Genomic DNA, 14,466 nt, shown 5'->3' with positions numbered 1-14,466 from the left:
CATATGGTTAAAATATACTGTCATGAATCTTATTTGAGATTGAAGCTCAACTAGCCTTTCGAAGTTATTAATAACCCGGGGATTCAGTACCTAACAGCTAATAAGCAGTCACGATGAAAGCTTTCAAAAACGATCTTTTAATGGAAGAACTCCCGCCAGAACTTCAATACTAATTGTATGTGTCGAATGCATGCAATTCGCAAACAACGATACAGAATTCGCTCAAGTATGATAATATGAGAGTTTTCAGCGGAACGAAAGCAAACGCATCCATATTCCATCACTGAAAGTATCGTTGTCTGATCCAATTTTATTGGATCTTCCGGATGAGCACTCCACCAAGATCCTGTCATTGTACGAAGAAAATTTACTCTTTGTTGGCATTTTGTTATCAGACACCTAATGTGTCCTCCTCCCTACGAGCATTTGGAATCAAACCACACCCCGAAGTATTTGAAAGCCAAAAAATGTTGGATCATTCTCCCCATCATATGAAGCTAAAGGTGTGCGGGATCATGCTTTCTTGAAAAGACGACCAGGTCTGTTTTCTCCGCAGAGAATTCGATACCCAGATGAACAGCCCAAACGGACAAGTTATCTAAGGTACCTTGCAAGGGTTTTTGAAGGTCAATAGCTTTGGGTCTAGTAACTGAAACCATGCCATCATCTGCAATTGTCTTAAGGTACATGGGGTTACTAGACAGCTGTCAATGTCATTCACGTAAAAATTATAGAGGAGCGGACTGAGGCATGAGCTTTGCGGGAGACCCATGTAGCTAATTCTGAATGTTGCAAATCGCCATGTGAGAAATACATGCATTTCTATAACAAAGGTTGTGCAAATAATTATTTATAATCGCTTGAAGTCCATGTTGATGGAGCTTGTCTGAAAGAACATCGATGGAAACTGAATCAAATGCTCCTTTAATGCCTAAAAATACAGATGCCATTTGTTGTTTTTAAGCGAAGGCAATTTGGTTGTCAGACGAGAGTAAAGTAAGGCAATCGTTCGTCCCTTTATTTCTTCTTTATTTAAGCCAAACTGAGTATCTGACAACAAACCGTTCGTCTCGACCCAAGTGTCGAGACGTCGAAGAATAATTTTTTCGAACAATTTTCTGATGCAGGACAATATTGCAATTGGTCTATATGAGTTGTGATTGGAAGCTGGTTTCCCCAGCTTTTAAATGGCGATAACTTTCACTTGCCTCTAGTCAGGTGGGACAATATTTTGCTCAAGAAACTTGTTGAACAATTCCAACAAACGTCGTTTTGCAAGGTCGGGCAGATTCTTCACCAAGTTGAATTTAATTCTGTCCAACCCAGGAGCGTTATTGTTACAAGACATGAGTGCTATGGAAAATTCCATCATTGAAAAGGGGCTATCAATGGAACTATTATTTGGAGAAGACTCCCTAATAATGCTATGCGCTGAAACAGAATCTGCACAAACTTTCCTCGCAATATCAAATATCCATCGGTTCGAGTATTCCTCACTTTCATTTCGTTACGTTACGATTCCTCATTCGTCTGGCTGTATTCCAAAGAATGCTCATTGAGGTTTCTCTTGACAAACCATCGACAAAATGTCTAAAATAGCTGCATTTCTTGGCCCGAAGTATGCTCTTGTACTTGGTTTCAAAAATCAAGAATTTTTCAAAATTCTTGATAGTTCCTCCTCCTCGATTAAAACACGTCTTGGAAGCATTTTGTTTCGCGTGTTTAACATCTGAGCATTCTGTTAGACGATAGACTAAGAAGTCGTTTGGTTTGTGCTTGTTCTGCGGCCTCCAGAATCGAACAAACGAAGAAATCATATTCTTCAAATGAGGAAAGCTCTTCCATTGAGTTCAAAGTACTTGAGACACCTTTTTGGTATTTAGTACATGTAACATTTTTTGTCAAATCATATAGAATATTAACTGAATTAGCAATGCTTTTGTTACTGCTAATTGAGATGATGATTGGTAAATGATCACTACCGTGTAAATACTTTCCAGGTGCAATCTAGTCGAATTAAAGTCGAGCAAAGAGATAAATCGAATGCACTTGGACGTGCAGGTGGTCTTCGGATCCGTGTCATGCTACCCATATTTAGTACCGTCGTGCTAAAATTGTCGCATATATTATATATTAAAGATAATCTGCTATCATTGTAAACGGAACCCCACATCATTCCGTGCGAATTTAAATCTCCTAAAATCAAACGTGGAGCAGGAAGGGCTTCGACAATTTCATTAAGCTGTCGCTGTCCAACTTGAGCTCTTGGAGGAATATATACCGAAAAACTTCTATACTAGAAGTCGAAGGAATGTTCAATCTATAACAGGAATAACATTTCTTAATTCCTAAAAGCACTCCACAATACGGAGAGTCTCTATCGAGACGTATAATGTTAAAGTCATTAAAATTTGAGAATATGTTTGATGTAAGCCGTGTTTTGAACAAAGCAAATACATCACATTTTTGACTATGCAACAAAACTTTAAATGAATAAAGTTTTGGCATGATTCTTCGACAATTCCACTGCAGGACAGTGATTAAATCATTTGTGGCGGATGATAAATTATCTATCACATGATACAAAACCTGAGAGCGCTGGCCATTGAACTGATAACTGCTTCAAAAAAGTTCTAGCTATTGGAAGGAATGCCGTTATGATGGTCTTTAGAGGTTCAGAAATATTGAATGCTGCGAAAATCTATTCTACAATTTCCGAAAACTTCAGTAATCCTGATGGTGGCTGTGAAACAGAGCCCACTGGATTATTGTGCTAGTTCCTGGATTGGTTTGTGAATTTGACAAACCAGGAGGCACAGTTTTTGGTTTTAAATTTGGCTTTTTTGATTTAACACGGGGATCTTTTTTTGAAGGTATAATTATAGGTGTCTTTTTCAGAATTTTATGGTTTGTTAATCTCCTCTTAACAGACCCTTGAGGAGTGACAAACGAGGTATCTTCACTATTTCCGTCAGAGTCAGATTCCTCTGACTCCGCAAGATTTGAAAAATCGGTTTCCAATGGTGGGACATCAATAATCGTTTTAAGCATTTTTACATATGTACGCTTAGACCGTGCTTTTAAAGGAAGCTTAATTGTATCTTTACGCAACTTAAATGAGCACTCTCTCCACGATAAACACATTTTTCAATGTATTTATCGCAAAGATTATCCTTATGAGGCCCTTGACATTTTATACATTTAGATTTATTACTACAATAAGTAGCTCTATGTCCGAACTTTTTACAGTTCGTGCAATTTATAACATGCGGTACGAAAAGCCGAACAGGAAGACGAATTTTAACAATATAGACATGGCTAGGCAACGCAGATCCGGCAAATGTTACTCGAAACGAATCTGAGGGACGATAAGACTTAATATCATCGACAATAGATGCTGAGTACAATTGCTTGCACTCGAGTATCTCAACTTCCTCAAGCATGGAGTTTTTAAAACGACCAACTTCATTTTTAAGTAAATCATCGGCTGTCAGACTTGCTGCAGTCACAACACCGTGAATTTCTACCTCCTTTGATGGAATGTAAACTTTATACACTAAGGTCTCTTTTTACACGGTTTATTTTCGCACGGTTTTTTTATACACGGCTTTTTTTGCACGGATTCCGGAATTAACACGGTTTTTATTTACACGGTTTTCGCAATTAACACGGTTTCTGATGAGAGTTAAAAATGCACTGTCATTTAATTTTGAGAAAAAATTAAAAAAAGGGAACAGGTTGTCTGTAAGGAAACGATTTTAAGAGTTAATTTAAAGTTTGAAAGTTAACTAAAATCATTCACTCGACAATTCACGAGATTATTGACCGTCGTTCCATAAAATGATTAATCAGTCTTCAGATCTTGAATCCCTTTCGTAAATTACATGTCTCTTCCGCTCAGTTGTGGTGTATGATGTCAGCATCATCATTGATATCATCGAGAATTTCGTAGCGTTGAAGAACTAGTCAAATTTACTTCAACTCTTCATCATATCGAGCAGTACAGTTTTTTATACCCATTTGAAAGATATAGCTCTAATAGTATTATGATTTTGACACATTGTAAAACCTTTTCTAATTTGATCCATATTCATCTCTATAAATTTTTTCGTCTTTGATTTTGTCGCTGCGTGCATAGATCTTCATCCAATACCCATGTCTTCCGAATCAGTTTAGTTGAGAATGACTGTTAAGATCGTTAGTGTTTATTATACATCGCAACCTCGGAATTGAAAAGAACTTACTCTCAAATCTTTTTTTGTAGTGAAAGTACTTATGGGTTCTAATTGTACGTATTATCGTTCTTTCGAAAGCTGAATGCTTTATACATTTAGAGAGTCATTTAGAGCTGTTTAGAATAATTTGCTTATCGTACAATGCGTTTCCTAAGTGTTCTAATTTTAATTTGTCATCCAATGTGTTTAATCAAGTATGACTGGACCCTTCTCGTAACCTCAGGCTGTTTTTTAGATTTCTGTTTCTATTGTGAAATAACAGTTACATTTTCACAGTTATGTGCACCTTGCATAAATTTGGGGGTTAAAAAATAAGCTTTATTCCCCTTCAAATTATCAAAAGTTACATTTTATCCAAAACAAAACAAACAAATAATCAAATCTACGGTTTTTGGAATTATTTCGTCAAATTTTCCACGCGGTTTTTTTGCACGGATTTTTTTAACACGGTACGTAACCCCCGTGTAAAAAGAGACCTTAGTGTATTCAACAGCAAATAATTTACAGGTTACAATATCGTTTTCCTGTTTCAAGTCGGTAACAACAACTCGAATTTTATCTCAATTAACTTTAGAGATTTCTTCAACTTTTGAAAATGTGATGTCAATTCCTTTGTAATTTGCATCAAATTTAATACCTTTTCTTTTTTTCGAAAATAGACTATCCATGGCCCAGTGGTATTCTGGATAATGTTTAGTCCTTGGAGTATTTAAGATCTTACTAGTATCCGGAATCGGATTCGGATGATCTTCTACGAGATTATCCATTATATTAACTATTTTTTTGTAAATTGATAATATCAAAATAAAAACTTATGTATGTGGTGTGCTGCCTCTACCTGATCCCAGGTACAGTGCTATTGCTCTTGGTGGTGAGCAAATGTGATGCTTGCAGTGTAGCACCTCGCGATATATGTCGTCTCTTTCGATCTTACGCAGCGTACAAATTCTGGTACCTGATAGATCAGCACTGGGTTGCTTTAGCACCTCTGTGCCTTTGCACCCCTTCGTACCTTTATGCGATGGCACCTTTGTGACTCGTCGCTTCTAAACGCTCGCACCTCTGTGTCTCTACACCTCTGTGCGTATGAACGGGATAGCCTTCGTTGCTGGCTTACCAGTCGGGAAACGTCCCGAATATTGCCTTGGCTACTAGCACCAGCAGTTTTAACTACATGCAGCCGTTAACTCACGAGCAGTATAATCGAAATACAACCTCTTCGCTTGAATGGTTTTTACTGAATGTTAAGGGAGTACAAAACAATCAATTATGGAATTTTTTTGATGATAATCATATCAGCTGACCTATGCAAGGAACAAATAAATTTGTTGCCGAGGTTCGAAACGACAGAAAAGATAATGTTACTCAACGAAACCTATATGATTTTTGTGGATAGCTACAAAACTATTAATATTGGTTTCACTGGGGGCGGCCCGTTTGGCATAAGGTCATTTGGCATAATACCGATTGGCATAACGCTATTTGGCATAATGGTTATTTGGCATAACGGTTATTTGGCATAATGGTCTTTTGGCATAATGGTCATTTGGCATAATGCCATTTGTCATAATAATAATTGGATTTGTAAATTTTCGTTTGCGTTTCGATCGAGTTATGTTGTGCAAAGAAAACTCGAACGAAATATGTGAATTTTATATTTGGTCCAAATAGTTCGATAATATTAGGTGAAATAGCATTATTACATATTTTTTTATATTTTATTACATTATTTTTTATATTTAAAATAGCCGCATTAGACCTTGCAAAATTGCAGTAAATTAGAACAATTTCTATTAAGCAGCATGTTCATCTGTTATGCCAAATGATTGTTATGCCAAATGACCATTATGTCAAATAACCATTATGCCAAACAACCATTATGCCAAATAACCATTATGCCAAACGTCGTTATGCCAAACGGTATTATGCCAAACGGCTTTATGCCAAACGTGGTAGCCCCGGTTTCACTGTATTTACGCAGTCACGACCAAAATATTTCATTCTGCTTTGTCGTGCAAGAATACAAAATGTATGTACATATACTATCCATGAAAATGATTAACATATGTGTGTAAGAATTGTGTCAAAAAGAAATAATAGAAGAAATGTTTGTGATAGAACTACTACAACAACAGGTTGCTTTCCCGTTCATGTAAAAATTGTGCTCTCAAGGAATAAATTGAAGAGTATGTATACATAAACGATGAATACTGATCGCTATAATTTGGATAATTTGCGGTATCCTCTGTTTCGCAGCGCAAATTAATCAGAAGTGAACAAATCAAAGCAGTAGCAGAAATAGTCGAAAACACGTTTTCGTTCGGCAAGTCAGAAAAGACATTGCACTCCGTTGCAAAACAAAAAGTGTTCTGTAAATAGCAGAAACTTTACGTCTGCTTAGCGGTTCAAATTGAACTGCCGAGTTTAGCACTAAGCAGTTCACTTCAAACTGCTCTGCACTGATTAATCTAAGACGAAACGTAAAAATAATAAAAACGGTTATCTGCCCTAGCACAAAATTTGGCTAACCCCTAAATGAGAAAGCAGTATATTTAAAGTACATGTTTTTCTAGACCCCAACGTTTTTGTTCGTTTTTGATGTGGAACACATCTTTATTTTCTATATAAGGGTGCAAATTTGAAACTCAAAGAAAAATACACGTAGAAATGTGGTCAGGTTTTAAACACGTACAGTTCAGTATATTGTCTTGAATATGACTTACTTTACTATGGACGCCTTTTCAAAATTTACCCTCTGAGAGAGTGATAAGTTTTTGATCGTGAATATGTCCTGTTGTATCTGATGAATCAACATAATTCTTGCGACATGTCATCGGAAATATGATCACAATTTTATGATAAAATTTTCAGTTGTGTGACATAATCTCAAATAGTTCAAAATTAAACTTTTCTGAAATGTTTGGTATAAACGAGTATCAAAGAGGATAATTCATAAAGCGCGTTTGCCTTTCTAGCATTTTGAAAGCTAATAGTTCAGTGATCTGTAGAAAGATTTGTATAATCTTACTACCAATAGAATCGAAAATTTTCAACTTTAACGAATATTGAAACAACATAGTAGTTTTTCTATAGTACACTATAGAAAAACCTGTTTGATTTAACCCATGACAGCACCAGCCAGCATCCATATAAAAGTTGAATGGTTCATTTTTTCTACCATTTTCTGAGCAACTGTTCCCGAAACAAGACACACGAGAGCAACATCGAGGACCTGTCGTCTCACTGCTTCCCGTTCTGCGAACAAGAAAAGGAATTTTGGCAAAGGGACTGTCCGTACAAAGCTGCCAGTATCAGGTTCAGAATAAAATGTGATGTGAGAAATAGCGTCATTTAAGTTAAAGCAGCTACACTGAACGCACGAGACACCGTCAGCACGATGACACCGAAAACCGGTGTCAGATCTCAATATTTCCTACCAAAAGAATCATCAAGATGGAACTTAAAATAATTTGCACCGTCACTAACACATTCAATTACGATTAATTTGCACCGTCACTAACACATTCAATTACGAACGGCAATGCGAAAGTGGAAGTGATGATGTTGAATACATCTTTATACTAGTATGGGGTCGTGTGAAAATATGCCATGCGAAAAAGGGTTGCCATATATACAGATTTATTTTTATAATAACAATAATAATAATAATAATTATTATTATTGTTGTTGTTGTTGTTGTTGTTGTTGTTGTTGTTATTATTATTATTATTATTATTATTATTATTATTATTATTATTATTATTATTATTATCATTATTATTATTATTATTATTATTATTATTATTATTATTATTATTATTATTATTATTATTATTATTATTACTATTATTATTATTATTATTATTATTATTATTATTATTATTTTTATTATTATTATTATTATTATTATTATTATTATCATTATTATTATTATTATTATTATTATTATTATTATTATTATTATTATTATTATTATTATTATTATTATTATTATTATTATTATTATTATTATTATTATTATTATTATTATTATTATTATTATTATTATTATTATTATTATTATTATTATTATTATTATTATTATTATTATTATTATTATTATTATTATTATTATTATTATTATTATTATTATTAATATTATTATTATTATTATTATTATTATTATTATTATTATTATTATTATTATTATTATTATTATTATTATTATTATCATTATTATTATTAAAATTACTCTTGCATACCGAAGATCCATTTCAGACCAGGCCATTGCAATTGTCATAAAACATTCTGGAAATGTTTTATTATAATAAAATACAAAAGAAAAAAAAATGTGGCTTTTTGAGAATGTTAGAGCCTACGTGCTCCCTTGAGTACTAAATTCTTTCCTTCGATTTTATAGACAATAAACTTTAAACGCGTTTTTCTCGAAAGCAAGTTTTGAAAGTCCGCGTCCATCGTCATTCAAAAACTACTGCACCAATTTTGTTCAAAATTTGCACACAGTTTCTACATATGAAAAATCAGACTCCAACGTTTTCCTTTTCGTTGTTTGTTACTATGAGGAGGTTTTATCCGGTTCCGAAACTAAAGTGTGATAAGTGGAAAATTATCTATTTCATTAGTATTTTTTCACAAACGATAATCAAAAACAGGTACAAATCCCAATCAACCGTTGGAAAAATTCTTCTAGTTTGCAACGCTTGTTAGTTTGTGGGTATAAAAGCTTAATTCAGCCCTACTGGTCCCCCCTTTTTCTGTTCCGGAAGATCCGGAAGTAGTACAGAAAAACTTAGAAAATACAACTCACCTCGATTTCTCTGCGATTCTTGAACCGATTTTCACAAATCTTGATTTGAATTGAAGCTCATATTATCTTTAAAGCTACTGCGAAATTTCATTCGGATCCGACTTCCGGTACCACAGTTACAAGACGATGAGTGTCAAAGTTTTCAAATCATGCTGTTTAGCTTGACTTACATATGCAGAAGTTACAGATGCGCAGGTTTGCTTCGTTTGTTAGATTTCGTTCAGTTGATTTAATCGAAATAGAGCGTTAAATAGTAAGTCTACTTTTAACTAGGTTCAAAACTGTTTCAATTTTTAGATCATATTTTTTATGGCAAACAAACCAACTTCGGCTATATCGGTCATCTGAATCCGGTTTCGGAAGAATTGGAAATGGTGATTAAAAACTGCAAAAGGGTCTCACTCACTTTCCTTCAAGATGGCCAAATCGATTTTCACAAACTTATAGGTTCAAAGGAAAAGTCTTACAGTTTCATACAGCATTCCTAAATTGGTTGTGGATACTACTTCCGGTTCCGGAACTACAGGGTAAACAGGATTTGTAGAGTTTGTTAGATTAAGAACGAAAAAACTTTCCTATTTATATTCAATGCGCAGTTGTTTTTGCGAGTTACACAGTAATATTTATGATGTTATAAGTAATATGAGACACCACTAGGTGGATTAAAACAGGTTCCATTCTCTTCTGTAACATCACCATCACCGCCCACGGAAGACCGCTCCAGTCGATGACCAGCATGCGGGCCACCCGCCGGGCCATCATCGCCATCTGAAAGACTGCCATGCCATATTCAATTCACCGGCCACTGCAGATCGCCAGCTGAAAGCTTGATTCTCTAGAATCCGCGACCCCGATACTACATTACATAATAATACTATTCTAGTTTTAAGTTAGTCGTTAATTAAGATTAGAAAATACCCTTTTTATCTTGGAGCTTAAGCAGTAACGACTAACTTGAAACTAGGGTTGTATTATTGGGTAATGTCATATTTGGGTCGCAGTGGTCGACTTTGGCAGATCCAGCCTCGGCATCGGCGGTGGCCGGTGAATTGAATATTGCAGTCTTCCATACGGCGTTGGTGAATATCCATGTTGGCCGCATTCTTCGGTCCGTGTGGGTCCGCGAGATTTTTGGATTGCAGCTACACGTTAGCTTTAATAATCATTAGTTCGTCGAATATCTAAAAAATTTTATTTTGTCCGAACTCTACATCATTCACGAGGATAACTTTATACTTGTTACTCACCGATACAATAAACTACTGAGGATTGTAATTTCTGTAAAATGGCACAAATGTGGAATATATTATGAGAAAAAATGCATTACTAACTACTATATATAGTGTGGTATTCAAACTGTGGGGATGTTTCACTGAGCGAGAGTTATGCTAAAATGGATTATAAGCAAACTATTTCTTTTATCGTTCTTGCCAAAACTTGTTCGACAAAATTGCTTAACGTTACTTAACAGTGTATTTGGTATTTTGTAATATCGGGCCTGAGCACGAGCACCCGAAACATCGATTTATCGTTTTTTAATCAATAAGTGAAAAGGGAACGGAATATTAATTTATCCTCGAAATACCATTCCTGTGTACGTAAAGGTATGTTTCCGATTTATTCGGGTAGTCTTAATGCTCATTTCAATTATATATAAATTATAAGAAATACTCACAGTGCAAGCGAATGGTTTAGTTCCCGAGTGTAATTTCATGTGCACGTAATAGCTGCTAGGAGAAGATAATGTTTTTCCGCAAACTTTGCATGTTTGTCGTTTAGTTCGGCTCACCGTGGTGGAATGATTCTGAAAAATATGGAAATGTGATATAGTGCTAACCCCGTATTAAATCCAATGAAGTAACAATCCAATTTTGAATTGCGAAATAATTAATGCTCTCCAACGTAGTGTAGCGTTCCCATCTTATTCAGCAATCAGTTCGTTGTCTTTGGTTGACCCATGTCATTGATTGCGCCCGAGGTTATAACATTAACCGTTAGCATATCCTTGCGCAACGCCCCAATAAACTTCCCCTCTTTAAGTCGGGTAAATAGAATAATCCGTTGAGTCTCTCCTGAAGGCGAACATCGCGGGAATTCTTAACGAATATTGTAGGATGGAAAGGGAGGGATGACGCTAAGATTTGGTTAACAGAATGAAACAGTCAGTGGGGTAATTAGTTTCCGAAGTTGTTCGAAGAGATTAGCGGGAAATTACGTATTTCCGGTAAAGTCGAACGAGATTATCTTCCCTAATCTGAAGATTCACAACGTAAGTTATTTCGCCTCAGTTCGCCACACCTGGAAGCTCGCGTTGTTGTCCGGTTCAAAGTTGTGAAAAGTAAGATAGTGACGCAAGCGTGCGTGAATTTTGTCCAAATGTTTGTCTCTCCCGTTCGATTAGATTGTAAAGATAGCTTCGATAGCCATTGGTAGTGCGTGCAAGAATATCGTGTGCAAATAGAGTAAAGAAGGTAATTGTGCTCAAAATGTTCATGCCATTGACCTCACGAATGTGCTAATGACCCCGTCGCAATAGCCAAACGGCACGCTCTTTTATTTGCACAGCTACGACTGGAGAAGCGGAGAATTGGAACCACACGCGTGCGGCGAACTTTACACCCGGCCGACGTTACATCGCCGGAAGTAAGCCGTCAACTGACCGCTGGCTGTATCCTAGAACCATCAACCGTCGCCTCAAATCTGCATGGTGATGAGATCACCCACACCCGATCGTCCAAAAACGCCACCATCAAACGAACAACGATCGATCAGAGCATCCATCAGCAGCAGTAGCCGAATCCACTGGTGAGTATCAGAGATAGATTAATCCCGTTTCGATACGAGTGATAGGGACGCGTTCATAAGTTTAGGGTTGTGTGTCGGCCATCATGTTCTTGTGACACCATCTTTGAACACCACACACAACCCATTCGATTTGTCACCCGGGTGCGAAGCACATGGGATCGAGCGAGAGAAGGAGTGACGTCATCTAATAGTAAAGCACAAGATGGTCAATGAGCACAAGTAGGGAGAGAAAGCAAGCTCGCACAAGAATAGAGCAAAGGCCTAGATAGAAATCGTGAAACCAATATACAATATGCAATAGAACCCGTTGATTTTCACTTCAATAAATGTTGTTTGATTTTCAAGATATATATTTTATATTACCGATGTAGCTAGGGAATCAATTAGTCCATTCTCGTACGTTTGTGTCGCTTCGTCAAGTTTTCGTTGTTAGCCATCTTCCACTTCGTGGGATTCGAACGTGTGCTATAAGTTCAGCTTCGATGAAGCTTACACCATCTGGGGGCGAGTAGCTGCGTTGCCCATAATGATGACTTTGGGTACGGGTAAATCTCTTACCGCTATTTTTCAGAAGGTGATTAAGTATTGATGATTGCTGCTGGCTGATAATAGGGTCATCTACCTGCCTGTTGGATACTGGTTCTTGGTATGCCTATCTTGACCGATCTTGAATTATCTTTGAGTTGACCTTCTTCGAGAACTCCTTAGTCTCATCCGGGCAAACACATCGCGGCGTATAGTCTTCCCAAGTAGAAGTGGCGCTTTAAACTGCATGCTTATTTAAGGATCGTAAAGGGTCGGCTACAGTAGAACGAGACACGAGGGGCATTAGATATCACTACATCTAAAATGCGTGCTGATTAAAACACTTCTGAAATGTTCCATTAGAATATTCATAAGCAATGATTTGTGATCGTTTGTAAGAAAATTGTTTCACTATTCGATTATCTGCTGTTTTATGCTGCGTTTGGCTAATTGATAACGTATGCGAGTAGTAGCGCAGTAACTCGTATAAATTGTAAATTCGTCATATATAGGCGTTATTTCATGTAAGATCAATTCAATCTTGTGACTCAAGAGTATAATCAAATCAAGCCTATTGTGTTGTTGAGGTTAAACTAGAGATTTCGGAAAGTCGATCGATTAATCGAGTAATCAAACTATAACCCTGTTGGGTGGGTAATGTCATAAACCTAACTGGATGACGTGAATACGAATAAACCTGACATGCTTTTTCCACACTTCCGAATATCTAAAATCGCACGTACTAGCTGATTGACTATGTGAGTTTTGTAAACTTTCATTGTCTCACTTGCAGAATCGTAACGGTATAAGCCGAAACACACGAGAGCAACAAATTATAGGGTTGTGTAGGAGACAAGACCGATTATATAATCGTGATCAGCCTTGTCCTCTACACAACCCTGTAATTTATTGCTACAATGTTCAATTTCATTCACATATTATTTCAAATTTGAAAAATCCACTACAAATTGTTTGTGGTCATATATGATTTCCAAATTTATGTTAGGAATTAATATGACATTAATTTCAATAATTTACATGTCAAACTCGTCTCAAAAATACAAATCATAAAGCGATTCAAAGACTATTTACAAACCGAAAGCCGCTATTTTGGATTTTAAAAATTCTGCAACTATAAATTATTGATATTCACTGGCCTGAGTGAATTATCGATATTCACTTGAGCTTGAGTGACCACCCGGGTTGCTACTCCGGTACTGATCGCACTAGCTGAAAATCATACATCATTGATAATCCCAGAATTGATTGATTAGTACCGGGGCTGGCCAGCCCCGAATGATAATCGCCTAAGGAACGGATAGGGATGTTAGTCCAACACTTCTTGCTAGACTCGTAATAAACTACTGCGCACTCCACGAGTGTTACAAGAGAAGGATATTTAATAGTACAACTTTCAGTAATGATACATTTGCCCGCGACTCAGTATGTTCCGCTTCAAAAATATCTGGATGTTTCACAAAACAACTACAGGAAAAATTAATCTCCGGCAATTGTTGCTTTTTACGATATCGAGGCAGAAACCCAGTTACTCTATTCTTGGTTGAGTTTTCTTCCCGCCGGAATATCAGCCTCTAGGCTGATCCTGTCCTACAATTCTATCAAATCTTCAGGCTGAAAAGGGAAATATTATTTGCATTCGCATTGAAGTGTTTCAATAGTACACTTTTGGTAAACCTGTTTGATTTGACTTATTTCAGGACCACAAAATCAGAACACGTTCTAAGGAAGAGAACACAATATATACCGCTTCATTGATATAAAAGATGAATGTTTCACCTTTTTCTTCATCAAACTTTACAAGGATAATCCAGGAAAGGATATCTGAGTTTCGCAACAGAAACTTCCAGCAAAAGCTTCGAGAAATTCTCCCACATTCAAAGCCGAAGGTGCTTAAGAAAAAACCGAAGCCTATTCTTCCTCTGATGTCACCCCAGAACGCAGCTGAAGAAATACCTTTAATCGCACCAGTAGAGAAGGCAAATGTGCCAGGCCACCAGTTTGTGTGTTCTCACAATTTAGTTCTAAACATTATTAGTCCACATGAAAGAGCCGTTGCTGATAGCGTAGCTGAGG

The 14,466-nt window shown here is 36.4% G+C and overlaps 1 protein-coding gene across 8 annotated transcripts in view; it reads right to left on the bottom strand.

Moving 5' to 3' along the window:
• LOC131437262 (zinc finger protein OZF-like) overlaps positions 1-14,466 on the bottom strand; it is a 320,204-nt gene that overhangs the window by 167,175 nt on the left and 138,563 nt on the right. For 7 of the 8 annotated variants that reach the window (XM_058606496.1, XM_058606489.1, XM_058606495.1 and 4 more), the window contains one exon: positions 10,718-10,846. The exons of the other annotated variant lie outside the window; for it this stretch is intronic. In XM_058606496.1, coding sequence (XP_058462479.1) covers positions 10,718-10,756 — 39 coding nt within the window. In that variant the 5' untranslated portion in view covers positions 10,757-10,846. The remainder of the gene's footprint in view (positions 1-10,717; positions 10,847-14,466) is intronic. 8 annotated transcript variants of the gene reach the window in all.

The sequence above is a fragment of the Malaya genurostris genome, chromosome 3 (genome assembly GCF_030247185.1).
Source record: "Malaya genurostris strain Urasoe2022 chromosome 3, Malgen_1.1, whole genome shotgun sequence".
Lineage (NCBI taxonomy): Eukaryota > Metazoa > Arthropoda > Insecta > Diptera > Culicidae > Malaya > Malaya genurostris.
This window is presented reverse-complemented; position numbering and strand designations above follow the sequence as displayed.